This window comes from Gracilinanus agilis, chromosome 4, assembly GCF_016433145.1.
Source record: "Gracilinanus agilis isolate LMUSP501 chromosome 4, AgileGrace, whole genome shotgun sequence".
NCBI classification, from domain to species: domain Eukaryota; kingdom Metazoa; phylum Chordata; class Mammalia; order Didelphimorphia; family Didelphidae; genus Gracilinanus; species Gracilinanus agilis.
The window spans coordinates 256,074,538-256,093,102 of record NC_058133.1 but is presented as its reverse complement, the minus strand read 5'-3'; the positions used below and the strand labels follow the sequence as shown (position 1 = coordinate 256,093,102).

General features: G+C 43.2%; 1 protein-coding gene across 1 annotated transcript; it reads left to right on the top strand.

Annotated features, from left to right (window-relative positions):
* The first annotated feature begins 2,478 nt into the window (after positions 1-2,478).
* Positions 2,479-18,503, top strand: DHX16 (DEAH-box helicase 16). The gene is made up of 20 exons (XM_044673760.1): positions 2,479-2,848; positions 3,581-3,822; positions 3,944-4,109; positions 4,431-4,487; positions 5,837-6,091; positions 6,642-6,845; positions 6,930-7,121; positions 7,594-7,704; positions 7,884-7,999; positions 12,815-13,025; positions 13,151-13,249; positions 13,409-13,561; positions 15,831-15,971; positions 16,114-16,276; positions 16,382-16,500; positions 16,652-16,719; positions 17,060-17,222; positions 17,331-17,492; positions 17,753-17,926; positions 18,297-18,503. Exons 1-20 carry the CDS (start codon positions 2,642-2,644, stop codon positions 18,423-18,425), a joined length of 3,132 nt encoding a protein of 1,043 aa, XP_044529695.1. The 5' UTR covers positions 2,479-2,641; the 3' UTR covers positions 18,426-18,503.
* Positions 18,504-18,565: the final 62 nt, after the last annotated feature.

Genomic DNA, 18,565 nt, shown 5'->3' with positions numbered 1-18,565 from the left:
ATCTCAGTCAAGGAACTCATGTTATAATTGGGGACATAACTTATAGGGTCAGATGGAAAGGTCTCATGGACCTTAGGGTACAGAGGCAAAGTAGATTATAATATCATTTCCACTGATGAAATCAAATTGGTTTCTGATGTTGAAAAATGATTGAACAGTGTCAAGGACTCTGGTGGCAAGAATCCTGGGTCTTCCTGGATTGGACTGGGTCTAGTAGCTGTGGCCATAGCACCTGTAGGAGCACTTGTCAGGCTGCATCTCCATAGGACTTGCTTCCCAGGATCCATGACTGAAGGAAGGCACTATTCTGGAAGCATTGTTATTACCAAGGCTTTTGGGTTCAAGGTCTTGGCCTGTGCTTGTCAGTTCTGAGAGGAGACTGGTCAAGGTGGTGATGATGGTAGTCTGACTTGCCAGACACATGCTGCCTCCTGTCTCTACCTCAGGGTGCCCTACTAAAACTAGGCTGCCTTACCTGCTCTTTGTGGGCAGTTGGTTGGCAGATTCAAGGGATGACTGGCTCCTTCACCATAAGAAATGCTTCCTCGAATGATAGCTATCAGAACTGGGCTTCAAACAGGAGCAGTGATCTGAAAGTCATTGCCTTTCTCAGAGGTTATCTGACTGTAGCAGTTGTTCAGTAACTGTTGCCATGATGATGAGAAAGGTGGCCCCCTTCTCCACAATGATTCCTCCCTTCAATGGATCCAAAAAAGGAGACTGAGAAGGAACAGTCATGCAGTTGAAAAACTGGAAAGAAGATTGTCACAAAACATAGAGATTATTTAAGGGATGAATAAGGGATACTCAATGGATGGAGTGTCAGGCCTGGCTTTAGAATGACTTGGGTTCAAATCTGACTTCAAGATACTTCCTAGCTCTGTGACTCTGGGCAAGTCACTTAATTTCAGTTGCCTAGCCCTTAACTACTTTTCTGCCTTGAATATGATGCGTGTATTGATTCTAAGAAAGGAAGAGTTTAAAAAATAAAAATTATTATGTTTTAAAAATTGACCAACTGCATCAAAGGCTACAAGACTGATCAAGAAGTATGAGTACTAAGAAAAGGCCACTATATTTAGTAACTAGATCATTGGTAACTTTGGGAGAGTAGTTTTTGTTGAATGATGAAGACAGGAGCTAGACTGTAGAGAATGAGAAGAAAAGAGGTCGACAGCTCTAAAGAAGGGTAGGCACAAAATAAGAAGAGAGAAAAGGGAAAGCTATCTTGATAAATGGATCAAATGAGGATGGGGAAAAACATGGATAAGTCTTTAGAAAGAAGGGAAGCACAGGCCTAGAGACAGGAGGTCCTAGGTTCAAACCCGGCCTCAGCCACTTCCCAGCTGTGTGACCCTGGGCAAGTCACTTGACCCCCATTGCCCACCCTTACCACTCTTCCTATGAGACAATACACCGAAATTAAGGGTTTAAAAAAAAGTAGGGAAGCAGTAAGTAATCAATGAGTGATTTAAGATTAATGAGAGAGTATTGTGACAGAGAAAATCTGCTGGAGAATGTAATGGGGAGGAATTGTATGTGTACTGGAGTTTGCTGTGGCAACAAAAACTACCTCTTCAAAGTGAGATATATGTAAAAGAGATAGTGGTAGCAGGTGTGTGAATGATCTTGATTGAAGAAAACAGAAGGAAGAAGTCTCTATAAACAGCCTCAATTTTCCCAGTGAAACATGAGCGGATATTCTTAGGTTCATGGATGAGGGAGGAAGCCATGGGAAGTTTGAGGAGGGATGAAAAGGTTTGGAAAAGCTGTTGGAATAAGATCCAGAGAGGCTGTAACATGCCCAAGATTATGTGCAGAAAGTAAGCAACAGTACTAGTTTCTTGAACTGGAAGACAAAAACTTCTGATTAATTAACTAAATTCAGGCATACACTCCTACCTAAGCAACCAGTCCTTCAAGATAATGTTTACAACTCTAATCTCTTTAAAAATCTTACAGTCTTGTCCATAATTGAGAGATTTTCCCACTACCAATGGACAAGTCAGTCTCCATAATAATTAGCATGTTTAGTGAATTTTCCAAAGTTGAAAATTCCATTGTAACTATCCCCAAAGCCCTATTTATTGAGAAAATCCTCTCCTTCCAACTCCATCCAGGAGGCACATCCCCCATAAAGGACAGAAGAAGCACTCGTTTAACACACTTCCAACTCTCCCCAGATCCTGGTTCTCAATTGCCTCTCCTTGCTGGAAAGTCCTCTTGGACATCTAACTTGCATCCTCTCTACTTCTCCTCTATGATGTCCTGCGCAGTCTGTAATGCCATCACACATGCTATAACACCTCCAAGCCATTAGGGGGCAGCCGAAAAAAAGAAGCGAGGCGTGAATCAAAACCGGAAGTTTTGCTTGTCAACCCCAGGAAAGGTCCCTTTCCGTATTGCCATTTTCCTGTCCACTTCGGTAGAGGTACGGCCCGGAAATGGTGGATGCTAGGGGTTGCGGGCTTTGTGCCTTGGGGTCCTGAGGGAGCCCCACCCTCTGCCTTTCGGGAGGGAGGGGAAAACCCGAGTCTTGAAGCCTCCCTCCCGCGCGCACGCGCCGTGGCCGTGGCCGTTGTCGTGGCCTACCCGGGCTGAAGCGCCGGAAGTGGGGGCAAGCTGACGTTTCGAAGTCGCCATGGCGACCCCGGCCGGGTTGGAGCGCTGGGTGCAGGACGAGCTTCACTCGGTACTGGGCCTGAGCGAGCGGCACGTCGCACAGTTCCTCATCGGCACCGCGCAACGCTGCGGCACAGCCGATGAGTTTGTGGAGAGACTGCGAGACACTGGCACCTTGGATCTCAGCGGACCGGCTCGAGACTTCGCGCTGAGGCTCTGGGGCAAGGTGCTTTCGGGAGCCCAGAGGGAGAAAGCCAGGGCCAGGGACTGGCGGAGGTGGGGGTGAGGGAGGGGGAGAATCTGGGTCTGGATAGGATATCCTTGTTTGACAAACGAGGGAGTTAAATGGCACTTGCCTCTCTTTGCTGTGGGGAGGATAAGAGGAGGCTCTGTTCTCAAGGAAGTTGGCCTAGTTGTGGCATAAGACTCCAATAGATTTTGCTAATAATAAATGGCATTGTTATGAGAGAAGAGCAAAACAAAATGCTATGTGAAATTAAAGGGTAAAGACTATTAAGGATCCCAGAATCAAAAAAGAAGAGCCTCAACCTCTCATTCTCACTCTCACACACGCACAACTACCTCCACCCCCAAACCCAAGAAGCTGTCATCTTTATTGGCCATAGCATAAAGGTAGCTCTGATCATAGCTAAGAATAGATGTAGGAAGCAGAGTCCATGAACATTTTTATTAAGTGGCTACTGTGTGCCATACTAAAGGGTGAAGATTCATAGAAAGGCAAAAAATAGCCTTTACTCTCAAGAGCTCACAGTTTAATAGAGAGAAAGCTAACAAACCAATTGGTTTGTGGAGATTAGATAGGGAAATACAATGGATAAATTGAGGAGTTAGAGAAAAAGGGGTGTATGATAAAAGATGTGAGGCAAGACCTGTAGGATATTGAGACAGGCAAATGGAGCTGCAGGTGATAATGCTTTGTCATCCTTTTCATTCCTAGGTTCCAAGAAAGGCAGTTGTGGAAAGACCAGCCAGGGCAGCAGAACGTGAGGCTTTAGCTCTGCTAGAGAAGAACCGTTCATACCAGCTTTTGGAGGAAAGTGAAGAGAGTGATGGGGAAGCCCAGGGCCGAGGGCGGAGTGGGTTCCAAAAGAAGAACAAGAAACGGAAACATCTTAGGAAGAAGACCCAGGAAGAGGAGGAGGAAGAACGAGATTCAGAAGGGGACAAGAAGAAGGCAAGGTGAGTATCTTGGAAACAAAAAGTTCCCTGAGGGGAGTTTGAGTAGGAGAACCAAGAGTTATGATTCAGAGTATGATTAGACTCTCTCACTTGTTTCACCTACCATGGGGCTGATTTGAAGGATGAATGAGACTAACAAGGAACAGAAGCCAGAGTCAGAAGATGAATGGGAACGAAGTGAGAGGGAGCGGCTTCAGGACCTGGAGGAACGTGATGCCTTTGCTGAACGAGTTCGAAAGCGGGACAAGGAGCGGACCCGAAACATTTTGGAGCGGTCAGACAAGAAGGTACATAGCTATTGGTATATCTAATAGAAATTTATGTAGACATTCAAAAGAGAACTGAAATCCAAGGGTAGCTTCATACACTCAATAGATTATGATCTCATAGATGGTAGTCCTTAGGAAGGGAACTGGTTCTCCATAGCCCAATGTTTGCTTTTATTTTGGCAACTAAAATTATAGAGTACACAGTCTCTTGAGCCTCATTTTAGCATCTATATTCATAAGAGATCCCCTCCATCAGATGCTGATCTATCTCCTCGATTCCTGTTATTTTATAGAGGTAGGAACCTGTTGCCTTAATTGTCTCCTTATTTGTCCTCTCAGGCCTATGAGGAGGCCCAGAAGCGCCTGAAGATGGCTGAAGAAGACCAGAAAGCAATGGTGAGTCAGTCATATCCCCAAGGCACAGTGGACCAAGATTAGGCACTAGGAAAAACTCTTTTGTGTGGCATAATGGAAAGAAGATTGAATTTGAAATCAGAGGATCTGATTTTGGTTAAACTCCATTTTCTGTTGTTTCTATCATTGTGACCTTGGACACATAGAATGAAAGTTTGAAGCACTTCTTTTTTTGATCCCTGGATCCTTAATGATTTCTCCCCCTGAATTTCACATAGCATTTTGTTTTGCTCTGTTCTCATAACTTAACAATATAACTTACTATAGTCAAAACTTTGGGTGTGTTATTTCATAACTTAGCCACTTTGGCTTCATCTTGCTCATTCGTAAAATGAGTTGATTGAACTAAATGATCTTCTACTCTGTATCTCATATTCCTCTGAGTTGTCAAATCTTGAAACAGATTGCAGCTGAAGTTAGGATTAAATGTTGACACTGGATAGCAAGAGGTACAAAGAGTAGTCATGGAAAAGACTTTGCTTGCAAAAGGAAGAACTGTGTTCAATTTTACTGCAAACCCCTCATGATTGGTTTCTTTGAGGACAAAGTTATTACATAGTATTAACAAGGGAAATAAACTCCTGTTAGAGATTGTTTCCTTATGCCATTGATGAATCTGCTATTGGAAATTAGTTCAGCATTTGAAAAGGGCTGAATAGATATCAAGGTATACTGGATATGGGGTCTTCTGCCTAGTCATCCAGCTTGGGCAAGCTAATATTTGTTGTTCTTATGAGATATAGTAGAAAAAGCACTAGATTCTGGGTTGGAAAACCTGGACTAGAATAATGGCTTCACCAGCTGTGTAATACTGGGCAAATCTCAAACTCTACCCTTATATTCCGTATAAGGGTTATACTATTGCACTTCTCATATCATATGTTTTTTTCTAGATTCAAGTAAGATAATTGATGGGAAAGGGAATTATGACCATAAAATGCCACTAAAATGTCTGCTGCTATTATTGTTATTCTATTATATTCATTAAGCAATGTTTTGATTTTTTTTCAGGCCTAAATAGGCCCTTCTTTTAGAAAGAGACTTGTTCTATTATGTGAATCTGTGTATTATAATAAGCTTTGTCAAGCTTAGATCATCTCAGGTTAAACTAACTAGCATCTATAGACAAAAATGAGAGACCCACCATCTTTCTCCTTGAGAAAACCTTTGCTACAAAGATGCCAGTGCTTATATATAAGAGTAGGCATTTGATACATTTGTGTTGAAGTTAATTGAACCTGGAGTTTTGAGAGGAGGCTTCACTGGTCTTGAGATACTTAAAGGGGATCTGCCCTAAAAAGAAAGATCAAGACCACTTTTTCCTCTTACAGGTACCTGAGCTTCGAAAGAAATCAAGGAGGGAGTACCTTGCAAAGCGGGAGCGGGAGAAACTGGAGGATCTAGAAGCAGAGCTGGCAGATGAGGAATTTCTTTTTGGAGATGTGGAGCTGAGCCACACTGAGCGGCAGGAACTTAAGTATAAGAAGAGAGTACGGGATCTGGCCCGGGAGTACCGGGCAGCTGGGGAGCAGGAGAAGCTGGAGGCCACAACTCGATACCATATGCCAGAAGAGACTCGTGGACAGGTAAGGGAGAAGGGAAGGGGTTGATTGTGCTGGGCCCCAAGAAAAGAAGGAAAGCTTGCATGAGGACTATTTAAAGTTCAGGACCCAAATATCTGTATCACTTATTCTCTTTTTCTTGCTGACCCTTATTGAAGTACAGGGGTAGATGGGATGGATGAGGAGAGCAGGGCAGTAGCATTTGTGATTTTTGAGGTGAGGTTGTGGTAAACATGGATGCCTGGATCTTTTTTTTTTTTTTACATTTTATTCATACCTTTTGTTATTTTACAATCTCCACCCCCATAGAAACCTCCTTTTAACAAAGAAAAATGGTTAAGCAAAACTGATACAATGACCTGGTCTAATAATCCATGTGGCATGCATTTACATGCTAGTAAATGTTCTGCCTCTTCTGGAGAAAGTGGTATTTTCCTCATTTGTCCTTAGGACTATAGTTACTTGTTATGCTAAACCTAAACTGTATCTGAATGTGTTTTGTTTTGTTTTTTTAATGTTGCCTGTATTTTGCCTTGCATATATGCCCATTGTCTCTGTCTCTTTCATCTCTTAGCCAGCTCGTGGGGTAGAGCTGGTGGAAGAAGAGTCAGGAGCCCCTGGAGAGGAGCAAAGGCGCTGGGAGGAGGCCCGTTTAGGGGCAGCTGCCCTCCGGTTTGGAGCCAAGGATGCTGCCCCCTCTGAGCCCAAGTATCAACTGGTGTTGGAAGAGGAGGAGACTATTGAATTTGTCCGAGCCACACGGCTTCAGGGTGATGAGGTTAGAAGAGGTTATGATGCTGGAATCTAGAAGGAGAGGTGAAATGGGACCTAGAACTCTTATCTTGTCTCCCATTCTCCTTAGGAACCATCAGCTCCATCCCCTTCCTCTGGGGACCAACAGAAGGAATCAATTAGGGCTGTGCGACATAGCCTCCCTGTATTTCCATTCCGAAATGACCTCCTTGATGCCATTGCTAACCATCAGGTCCTCATCATTGAGGGTGAAACAGGGTCAGGGAAGACAACACAGATCCCCCAGTACCTCTTTGAGGAGGTAGGACATTACCTGTTCCCACCACTTGCTTGTTTATTATACTGAGCCCTCTATGAAAAACACTTCCCTGGTGTCCCACCCCAGGGCACCCTCTTGTCTCTAAATATAACTAACTGATTGAAGAATTAGGAGCCCAGTTTTTTATTCCCTATCTTTTTTATCTTCTTTTCCTTATTCCTTATGTTTTGTCCTCTTTTCTGTTCCCCTTTTTTCTCTTTCTTCTTTGCTTCTGTCAGTATTTCTCATAGTTGCTCTCTCCTTCCTCAGAACCCATTTGAGTGTTAGGGACTGGGGCTGACCATGGCCATGTGAGGACTTCTTCAGAGGACCCTAGGCCCAGCTTGCCTAGGTATCTATGTCCTGAACCTTTCAAGGCCTTCTTGAATTCCTTTGGGGGAGCACAGCAGTGGGAGGAAGTATGGATATTTTCTGCTTCCCCCAAACCTCTTTTTCCTCCAAATCTTTATCCCAGGGTTACACACAGAAGGGAATGAAGATTGCCTGTACCCAGCCTCGGAGAGTGGCAGCCATGAGTGTGGCAGCGAGAGTAGCCCGGGAGATGGGGGTCAAGCTGGGAAATGAGGTGAGTTTCATTGTAAAAGGAGAAGAATAAGGACTCAGTAGGGAATTAAGAGAAAGGTCTGCTTTTCCAGCCTTCTCTTCACTCAGGAGCCCATGTTTTATAGTTTCTCGTCCTCTGTTTTCCTGTTCTCAAATATCCAGAAACTTTATCAATTTCACATTCTCAACTCCTTTCCCCAGGTTGGCTATAGTATCCGTTTTGAGGACTGTACTTCAGAACGGACTGTTCTCAGATATATGACTGATGGGATGCTACTTCGAGAGTTCCTTTCTGAGCCTGACCTTGGAAGTTACAGGTACCCGATTTCTATCCCCTAGTTAACAAAAGCTTTTCAGAGCCACTCCCAGTGTTTTTCCCTCTTTGCCAACCCAATCTTTAGTATTTTGCTATCTTCTCAATCTATTTCAAGATGTCCTAGAACTGGCCTCCTTTCTCTCCACAGTGTCTCTAATTTCCATGTCTCAAGATACTATGGAGATAAAATGGGGGTGTAAGTAATACTACAGAGGTTTTCTATCTCCCTTCCTCAAAATTTCATCCTTTCTAAAGACAGGGAGGTTATTGAGTTAGACATTTTGAAAGTGTCCCACATCCTTTAGATTTTCTGAGAAAGCAAGACCTAGAGAGAACTTTTGGGCTCCTGCTAGTTGCTTTCAGCACCAGCTGGACAAATGTGCCAATTCACTGTGTGACCCTGGGCAAGTCACTTGACCCCCATTGCCCACCCTTACCACTCTTCCACCTAGGAGCCAATACACAGAAGTTAAGGGTTAAAAAAAAATGTGCCAATTCAGATCCAGGAGGGATTACAAATGGAGAGATGAGGCCGAGATGTGGGAAGGTGGTCTGGATTGTTTACTTTAGAAACCAAGGAAGTAGAATTGGAGATAAAAAGTTTATGCCAGTGGTCAAGAGTAGAGTCTTAATAAGTCTTCAAATTTGGTGTCAAAGGCATCCCATTGTAGAGTGCTCTTGGATTTCTGGGGTATCAGCAACCACGAAGATATTAGCAGTTTGTTAGTTTGATATTAGCCTTTGTTGTCATTTAACCTAGGATAGGGCCAGCCTGATTTTGCTAGTCCAACCTGATTAAGCTCTCTGTCTCCTGAGGGAATAGTGTGGCCAGAAAGGGAATTCAGAAGAACCTGGTACTCAGCTCATGGAAATCATAGCATTATACGTCCCACATTTGTTACCACTCCCACTCCAGCCTGTTGGTAGGTGTACATCTCCATTGCTAACATTGGAAACTAGCTGGCATGTGTTTACTTAATTGGCAGAGACCTATGATTGGGCCCTTCTAATCAGCATATAGAGGGGTTGTAAGCAACAGAGAGAAAGAACTTTTAACTTTATCATCCATAATAATCCATAATAATCAAGGTTGTTGGCTTGGATTTGGAGACATAAACCAGTGAGTTGGAGGAGTAGATGATGAAAGGCAGGGTATACAATACATGCAAGAGTTCCACAGGGCAGACAAAATGCATCTTAATCAGAAACTTGAGTGACAAGTTGATAATAATAGCTAGCATTTATGTAAAACTTACCATGTAACCGGCACTGTGCTAATAGGCACAGATCTTAACTCATTTAATTCTTAAAACATCCCTGAGTTAATTCCCCCCGTTTTATGTGAGGAAACTAAGGCAGAATTAATGACAAGGTCACATAGCTATAAGTGTCTAAGGTTGAATTTGAACTCAAGTCTTCCTGACTACAGGCTCATAGCTGAGCTAGATAAACTTATTACTTATCAAGTCAAAGGATCAAGGTAAACTTGATCAGATCACTGGTTTAAAGGGTCTTCTCCTGGTCACCACTTCCAGACTTCACTAATTTTGTAGGCCTGTTTTGCACAAGAAAGCATGTGAGGAACTGGGACTAGGACCAGTTAATGGAGAAAGCTTCAAAAGACTATCAGCTGGGTTTGTAGTTCACAAAGAACCACACCTGCCAGATGGATGCTTTGTAAGTGAATGTCAAGTATACCTTCTTAGAGGATGAAAGGTTGCTTGCTGTCTTGCCTATAGCTGATAAAGCTGGAGAGGAATTACTTTTTTTAAGCATTTATTAATATTCATTTTTAACATGGCTACATGATTCATGCTCCTACTTTCCCCTTCACCCCCCGCACTCCCCCATGTAAGAGGGAGATTTTAGATATTTATAGATATATATTTAAAGTGTGGCCGCCAGGAATCAACAATTCAGATTGATTCCATAATTAAAATGGACCCAAGTCAGGATCAGGTTTAAGGTAGTTTATTTACAATTAGGAAGGTAAAAGGTAAGGAAATAAAGAGAGGGAGAGGGTAGTCCAGGCCTGCAGAAGCCTGGACAGAGAGAGAAGGTTAAAAGGCTAAATAAATGAGGCTACAAGCTATAAGGCCTAGCAATCAGATAGGCTAGAGCCTCCTTAAGGTAGAGTCTTGGAAAAATGCCAAGGTAGGCCAAGGAAGTCAGCCTAACTTACCCACGTGACAATTCAGAGTAGAAGCTGCCTGAGGTCTCCCTCGAGATCCTTCAGCACCAAGTTCAAAGCAGGAACTCCCTTAGCAGGAAGTAACCAACATACTTGAAGAGATAGTGTCTTTCATCACTTCCTGTGGGTCCACCTCTAATTCAAGTGGACAAATGGCAGCCTCTACACTGATTGTGTGGGTAACTCATCTCCCTTCCCTACTGAGGGAGGTGGGGATGATATAATCTAGATGCCTAGGGTAAGTAGAGTTTTGACTATGAATGGGCTAGAGCTAATTCTATTTACACACCCCACCCATGGCCAATGCACATTTCCACTGGTTTTAACATATGTCATTGATCAAGACCTATTTCCAAATTGTTGATAGTTGCATTGGTGTGGTAGTTTCAAGTCTACATCCCCAATCATGTCCACCTCAACCCATGTGTTCAAGCAGTTGTTTTTCTTCTATGTTTCCTGGAGAGGAATTATTTAAGGCAATGATGTTAAAAAGTGGGGAGAGATTTGGAACAGTAGAAAGGGACCTGATTTGGAATCTGAGAACTAATCCTGGTTCTTTTCTATCTTTGTGGCTCTGGTTAAATCACTTAACTTAGCCTCAGGCTTCTTTTCTATAAAATGAGAGGGTTGGACTTGGAGGAGATGAAGGGCCCTTCCAAGTCTTAATTAAGTACTATAATACTATATTGCCTGCCTTTTTAAGCAGCAGATAGTGAGCTCCATAGTAATACTTATTGAAGCCAGTGCTTCTGATAGAACATATTAAAAAAGTTTTCTTGAGCCTTTTTCCAAACATCCCTGCACTTTCCAGTAATATCCCCACTCTACCTTGCCCCACAAAAGAACCTTTCTTTTTGTAACAAAGGAAAATAACTTATCAAAACAAACTAAAATGTGGACTATAATCTGTCAGTATATAACAGCCTACCACCTCTCTATCAAAAAGTATGCTCTGTCATTAAGATTGGTTATGTTAATTTAGTGTAGTATTATTTTTCTTTGTTATTTTAGTCACTATGTATATTCTTTGGGTTCTGTTTTCTTCATTTTTATCAGTTCATACAAATCTCAAAGAGTTTTCTGGATTCTTCATAGTCCCCATTTCTTTCTGTAAAATGTGCTGTTACATTAGTCTATCGAAGTTTTGTTGAGTCATTTCCCAGTCAATGAGCAGACTTGTTTTTGGATACCACATAAAGTATTTTTAACAATCTCTAAGATGGAGATAGTAATACTTATACCAATTACTGTCTCAGAGTAATAAGGAAAGAAACCTTAAAGTGGCATGAAAGTTTATTATTATTCAGAGCCATACTAAGGGTTATGTGTTGTTTAAAATTATTCTAAGTCCTGGGAGACTACATCTCCCAGGACTCCCTGCTACAACTTCCCCCGACACCTCCCACAAAGAGAATAATTTTAAACAATATAGTTAGAAGGCCTCAGACTAGTTGCCTAGATCATAAGAAATTAAGCATAGCAGAAAAACCAGGGAACAAAAACTGACCATGCAAATCTGGGAGGTGAAGTAGAAAACCAAGAAATCTTTGAAGGTAGCCACAAGGTCAGAGGGTTCATGGCAGAGGTTTCTTGGAGCCTGAATAATGGCAGCCAAGCTACACTGCTGCTGCTGCTGGCTTGATGAATTAGAGTTGGAAGAGACCAGAGAAGCTGATGTCTTCCTTCCCCTTATTTTAGAAAACCAAGGCCCATGAGGTGACATTTATCTGAAGTCATGTAGAAAATGAGCAAGAAAGCCAGGCTTTGAATGTTTCCAATTCCAGTGTTCTTTCTGCTGGCCCTGCTATCTTTCATAACAAAATGGACTTAAATAAGATTTCCACAGACACATTGTCTTTAGGCAGGAAGACTGATTCACCCAGCCTTTTTTGAAATAGTGAAGTTGGCAGGTGTTGCTGCCATCTCGAGGCCTCCTAGTAGATGGTCCTTCCCAGCTTGTCTTCATTGCATTTGTTTCCAAAGAACCTCTGCTACCTTTTAAGCTTGTTCAGCCCTGCCCATTTGCCAACCATTATAAGGGAGTTGGGAGAAGCATGATATGGTGGAAAGCATTTCAGCATTTAGAAGTCAGAGGCATCAGGTCCATATCTAGGCTTGGTTTTTCACTATCTTCATGTTCTTAGTCAAGTCAGATAACTTCTCCAGACCTTAGTTTATTCATCTGTAAAATGACAAATTGTACTAAGTGACTTCTGAGGTGACCAGGCAACTCTTGATACAAGAAAAACCCTAAAGGATAAAAGATACATTATATAGTGTTGTGAGATTTATAGAGTCCTTTCTTAGGATGTACTTCCAAGGGCCTTCTGCCCCCAGTCCTTTTCTTTTCCTGCTGAGGCCTTGGCTGGGTATCCTGGCTGCAGACATGTTGACATTGCCTGACCGCATGAGGTTATGCTTAATTTATTGATTGGTTCTTTTCAGCATACATTTATCAAGTAGCTACTTCATGCAAGATCTTTTTCCCTGGTTTTGACCGTTCTCCCAACAGTTCCTTTTGGGGACCCAGACTCTCAGCCCTTAGCTTGGCTTCTTTCTCCCCCCATGTGTCCCAGCTGTCTAGCATCTAGCTCTCTATTCTCTTATCTCCCTTCCCTCCTACAGTGTGGTGATGGTGGATGAAGCTCATGAACGGACTCTACACACAGACATACTGTTTGGGTTGATAAAGGATGTTGCTCGATTCCGCCCAGAACTCAAGGTTCTGGTGGCTTCTGCCACCCTGGATACTGCCCGTTTCTCAGCCTTCTTCGATGATGCCCCTGTTTTCCGGATCCCTGGCCGCAGGTTTCCTGTTGACATCTTCTATACCAAGGTGTCTCCTTGGGGAGGGAAAGTCTGGAGGGGAGTGGGTTAGAAAGGTTGAAGGGGCAGGTTTGGGGACAGAATCTGTAAAGATCTCGATTTATTTTTACTCCTTGACCTTCTTGTGATCTCCAGGCTCCGGAGGCAGATTACTTAGAAGCCTGTGTGGTGTCTGTGCTGCAGATCCATGTCACTCAGCCCCCTGGGGATATCCTGGTATTTCTGACTGGACAGGTAGAGTCATGGCAGGAGAGGGGATAAGGCCCTTGTGCCCTGGGGGAAAGAAGGGTGAGGTGGCCTTTTATGGCCTTCAGTAGTATTGCTTCCCCTACTCACTCCTCCCCTTCCCCACTATCCCCATTCCCACATTGCCCCTTTATTCCTATACTATAGGAAGAGATTGAAGCAGCTTGTGAGATGCTACAGGATCGCTGCCGTCGTTTGGGCTCCAAGATCCGGGAGCTACTGGTGCTGCCCATTTATGCAAATCTGCCTTCTGACATGCAAGCTCGAATCTTCCAGCCAACACCCCCTGGGGCACGAAAGGTTAGCCTTGAAAACATCTCCCCTCCCTCCTTTTCTCTCTCCCTAGAAGTTTATAAATCATCAGAATCATAGGATTTAAAGTTGGAAGGTATCTCTTATGTTATTGCAGATAAGGCCTAGAGCTGTGATTTGAACCCAGATTCTCTGGTTGAAAATTCAATGTTGTTTTCATATACTATCACACTTTTCATTCAGTAGTTTTAGGGAGTGCCTGCCCTGAGAATTTGTTCTGAAAGTGCATGTGTCAAATATATTTTCTCATAGAACTCATGCCATAAAACAATGATGTCAAATTCAAATAGAAATGGGGCTTATTCATCTATATATAAGGATCTCTGTGGACCATCTATTGACTTGGTTTTAATACTAAATTCTATGTTTTACTGTATTTTAATTTATTTTGTTAAATATTTCCCAATTACTTTTTAATCTGGCTCTGCTTGGTTGCCACTGGTCACAGGTTTGGCAACTCTGCTGTAAGTCTGTGAGACTACCTGAGCAACAGTGTTCTACTTATCACATAGCTAGAGAATAGTCTCATGTGCTAACAGTAGAACTTAACCATTCCATATTTCTATGGGAAGATAACACTGCATTTCAACTTGAGAATCCTGGAAGACATCTCTTCCTACTGCAGTGGGTTATGAAGACTTTTCTCTCAGTCTCAAAACTGACCACCCTCTAGGCACTGAGCACAGGGACCTATAGCTTCAAATCACAAGTAGTGGTCCCATGGTCTGGGACTGGGACACTAACAAGGAAGGAGATGGGTTAGGACAAAATGAGTAATGGAAAGGAAAGGACAAGAATGGAGAGAGGCTTTGAGGTAAGAAGCAGAACAAGGAAAGTTTATATTTCAAAAGGCAAGCAGAACAATAGTCCTGAGCATTTCATAGGAGGAGGAGAGGGGTTTTAGGGTGAAGAATATGACTTGGTATTGGGACTTTGTGGTGAGAGCATGGTTTAGGGACTAGGAGAGAGGGGACAAAGTAAAGAGAGAGAGAGCATGTCTCCTTCTAGGGCTTGATTCAGATTAGACTTTAGAATCCAGGGGGCAGCTGGGTAGCTCAGTGGATTGAGAGTCAGGAGGTTCAAATCTGGCCTCAGACACTTCCCAGCTGTGTGACCCTGGGCAAGTCACTTGACACCCTCCCCCACCCCCCCCACCCCCGTTGCCTACCCTTACTACTACTCTTTCACCTAGGAGCCAATACACAGAAGTTAAGGGTTTAAAAAAAAAGGCTTTAGAATCCAGTGAAGGAATAATTTATGTTATGTGTGTGTGTATACACACATACACGGATGGATGTATTTAACTAGGCCAGAGATAGGGCATAATGCACACATGAAAGATTATTAGTATTAGATTTTAAAATAAGTACTAAGTCTATGACCTAGACAAGTGCTGGAAAAAGTCAGAGGAGAGAGCATTGGGTTGACCGTGAGATAACATTTCATGGTGAAGTGGGATTGGGAAGAATGAGTAGAATTTGGATAGGGCAAGAGAAGAAGGAAGGTGTTCAGGGTGGGATGGAAGGTATGAGCAAAAGCATGAAAATGGGAAAAGGCAAAATGAGCAACAGGGCATAGGTCAGATTGGAAAAATTAGGTTGGGGTCAGCTCTTTGGGTTTTACTGCTGTACACAGAGGAGTCATGAAAGTTCTTGAGCAAAAGGAAAATGAATGAAAATGGTGTTTTACACAGATTATTCTGTCCACAGAACAGGATAGTCTGCAATGTCTGAATTCCCCTTTTCTTCACAAGTCAGAATGCTTTCCCCCATATCCTTAGGTTATATTCACTCTCATTCCCATTTGTGATTTCTCACCTTTCTACCAACAGCCCCTGTGACCCTAACCTGATATATTACACTAATACCCATACCTCCTCCATCTCTTTTCTCCCCATGAACCCTAAACTACGGTCTGCCTGAACACTTCTTAATCCATCCCTACTCTACATTCCATTTCCCTAAATACCACAGACTACCTCTTACTGCATATTTCTTCCTTCAACCTACTTTACTATGGATATTTCAGGTAGGAAGCTAAGATTTAAAATTTCATAAAACTTTATTAAAGTCCTCGAACAGCGTGACGGTAGGCGTAAAGAGAGAGATACAAAGGTAGGTTAAACAATCACTGCCCTTAAGGAGCTTACAATCTAGTAGAATGAATCAAGTGACTGAGAGAAATGGTGTTGTGACTTTTTGGGTGGGGTGTAGTTGAATGAGGGGATACCAACTGACTCCTCTTTTTTTTTCCCCAGGTGGTGGTGGCAACAAACATTGCAGAGACATCATTGACCATTGAAGGCATCATTTATGTCCTGGACCCTGGTTTCTGCAAACAAAAGAGCTACAACCCCAGAACTGGCATGGAATCCCTTACTGTCACACCCTGTAGCAAGGTCAGGGCCTTGAGACAAGAGCACATAGGAAAATGGACACTTGGTCCCAGGAAGATTCAGCTCTGGGGAGAGAGGCCTCTAGAGAAGAGGTTAGGGAATTGCCATCACCTCTTAAGAGTTCTTTAAATTGTCTGTTCTCTAGGCCTCAGCTAATCAGAGAGCTGGCCGTGCAGGTCGGGTAGCTGCAGGGAAGTGCTTCCGCCTCTATACAGCCTGGGCCTATCAGCATGAGCTAGAGGAGACCACGGTGCCAGAAATCCAGAGGACCAGCTTGGGCAACGTTGTCCTGTTACTAAAGAGTCTGGGTGAGCTAGGTGGCAGAGTCTCTAAAGGAATGAGTAAGAAGGGAAGGGCTGGAATTATGGCTAGAATTCTGGGCTTTTGTAAGTTAATTCTTCCCTTGCTCTTAGGAATCCATGATTTAATGCACTTTGACTTTCTGGATCCTCCACCCTATGAGACCCTGCTGCTGGCTCTAGAACAGTTGTATGCTCTGGGAGCACTAAACCACCTAGGGGAGCTCACCACGGTCAGCAAGGATGGGAATGTAGAAAATGGGGAGAGATCTGGGGAGGGAGGGTAAAATACAGGATGAAATCAAGGAGGATGGGAGATATGGGTCAGTCTGAGGTTTCTGTTGGGAAAGATGGACTCAAATCGTGTATTTCCTTTTCTCTTAGCCGGGCCGAAAAATGGCAGAATTGCCTGTGGACCCTATGTTATCTAAGATGATTTTGGCATCTGAGAAGTGAGTGACCCCTCTCTCCTATGTAGCATGTTTATGTTTGTTTCTCTCTTGGTATTTATTCTTACTAAAACAGAGGGGCAAACTTTCCCCAATCCTGCATACACATCCTAAATAGGAACCCTTTAAAATGTTCACATTGCCTCTTCATGCAATTTATGTTGAACCTGTATTCTTTGTCCTCTACACTTGGGTTTATTAGCATTACCCCTCTCCGGGGGCACCAAAGGTCTGGAGTGTCCAGCACATGATCATTTTTTTTGGGGGGGGGGAGGGTAGGGGACAGGTTATGTACGTGTCTTGCTCTTTTTTTCATTACTCTCTTTTCCTCTATACATCTCAGGTATGGCTGCTCAGAGGAGATTCTCACAGTGGCTGCCATGCTATCAGTCAATAATTCCATCTTTTACCGTCCCAAGGACAAAGTTGTCCATGCTGATAATGCCCGTGTTAACTTCTTCTTGCCTGGTGGGGACCACTTGGTGCTGCTAAATGTTTATACACAGGTTGGTAGAATTTGGGTAACTTAAAATTGAAGATAAAGAGGGAAGTGACAGCTGTGAAGATATCTGGCCATGTATGTCCCCAAACTCTCATTTCTTGGTCTCCTCTAGTGGGTTGAGAGCGGCTATTCTTCCCAGTGGTGCTATGAAAACTTTGTGCAACTGCGCTCCTTGCGCCGAGCACGAGACGTGCGAGAACAGCTAGAGGGGCTCCTGGAACGGGTAGAAGTTGGGCTCAGCTCCTGTCAGGGGGACTATACTCGAGTTCGTAAGGTCAGCATTTTTCATTCATCACATACTATCTAATATTCTAATAATAATGCTTTCTTCTACATCTCTCTTCCTATAGTCTCAAGGAGAATAGGTTTTCTAAGGTATTCTGAGATTGCTTGGAGTTTCTCCTACCCTGCAAAGCTTTTGTGGGCCAGCTTTGTCTCTATCTGTACACGGACTTAACTTTTCTCTTTATTGGGGTGGCTGGGAGAGATGACAGGACCAACTGGTTTAGGTTTTTCTTGTTCATTTTCTCCCAGGCCATCACTGCTGGCTATTTCTACCACACAGCACGGCTGACCCGAAGTGGATACCGAACTGTGAAACAACAACAGACTGTCTTCATTCACCCTAATTCCTCTCTTTTTGAGGAGCAGCCACGTTGGCTACTCTACCATGAACTTGTCTTGACAACCAAGGAGTTTATGAGACAGGTAAAGCCACAGGCTCCCTATGATTGGTCTCTCTTCAGTAGGCACTTGGCAAGAGTCTATCCTTACAGTTATTATCCTTCTAGCTGAAGAGAAGGATAGATACTTGTGGGACCTGTCCTTTGAGCATGCTAGAAAAGGTCGCATTGCTTTAGCTCAGATCTCTTGCCTTTCAAGAGCAATGACTCTGTAAAGTCACAGAAAAAACTGGAACCTTAGGTTTTGGCCCTTGAGGACTGACAGCAATTGCCCCAGCCTCCTCCCTCTTTCTGATTAGATGAGAATACTTCCTAGATAAACACAACAGGGGAAACAGCAAAGTTAAACAAATGTTTCTTCTCCAAGAAAAAACTCATCTTCCTTCTCTTTCCAGGTACTAGAAATTGAGAGTGGTTGGCTCCTTGAGGTAGCTCCCCACTACTACAAAGCCCGAGAGCTAGAAGATCCTAATGCCAAGAAAATGCCCAAGAAAGTTGGCAAGACTCGGGAAGAACTGGGTTAAGGGAATTATTTCTCCTTTCTTTAGCTTTTCTCATTTCCTTTGTACAGGTTTTTTTTTTTTTTAATGATTCCTATTTATTAAAGCTATTTTGGGAAGAAGTTGAGAGTTTTGATATGAAGACCAGTATATAACATAGGTCA

What these genes read in the sequence shown, in the direction of transcription:
- DHX16 (XM_044673760.1), top strand. Translation starts at nt 2,642, where the DNA reads ATGGCGACCCCGGCCGGGTTGGAGCGCTGGGTGCAGGACGAGCTTCAC. An exon ending in TTGACATCTTCTATACCAAG is followed by an intron (nt 13,026 to 13,150) that starts GTGTCTCCTTGG and finishes TGTGATCTCCAG; the next exon opens with GCTCCGGAGGCAGATTACTT. An exon ending in TGCTAAATGTTTATACACAG is followed by an intron (nt 17,223 to 17,330) that starts GTTGGTAGAATT and finishes GGTCTCCTCTAG; the next exon opens with TGGGTTGAGAGCGGCTATTC.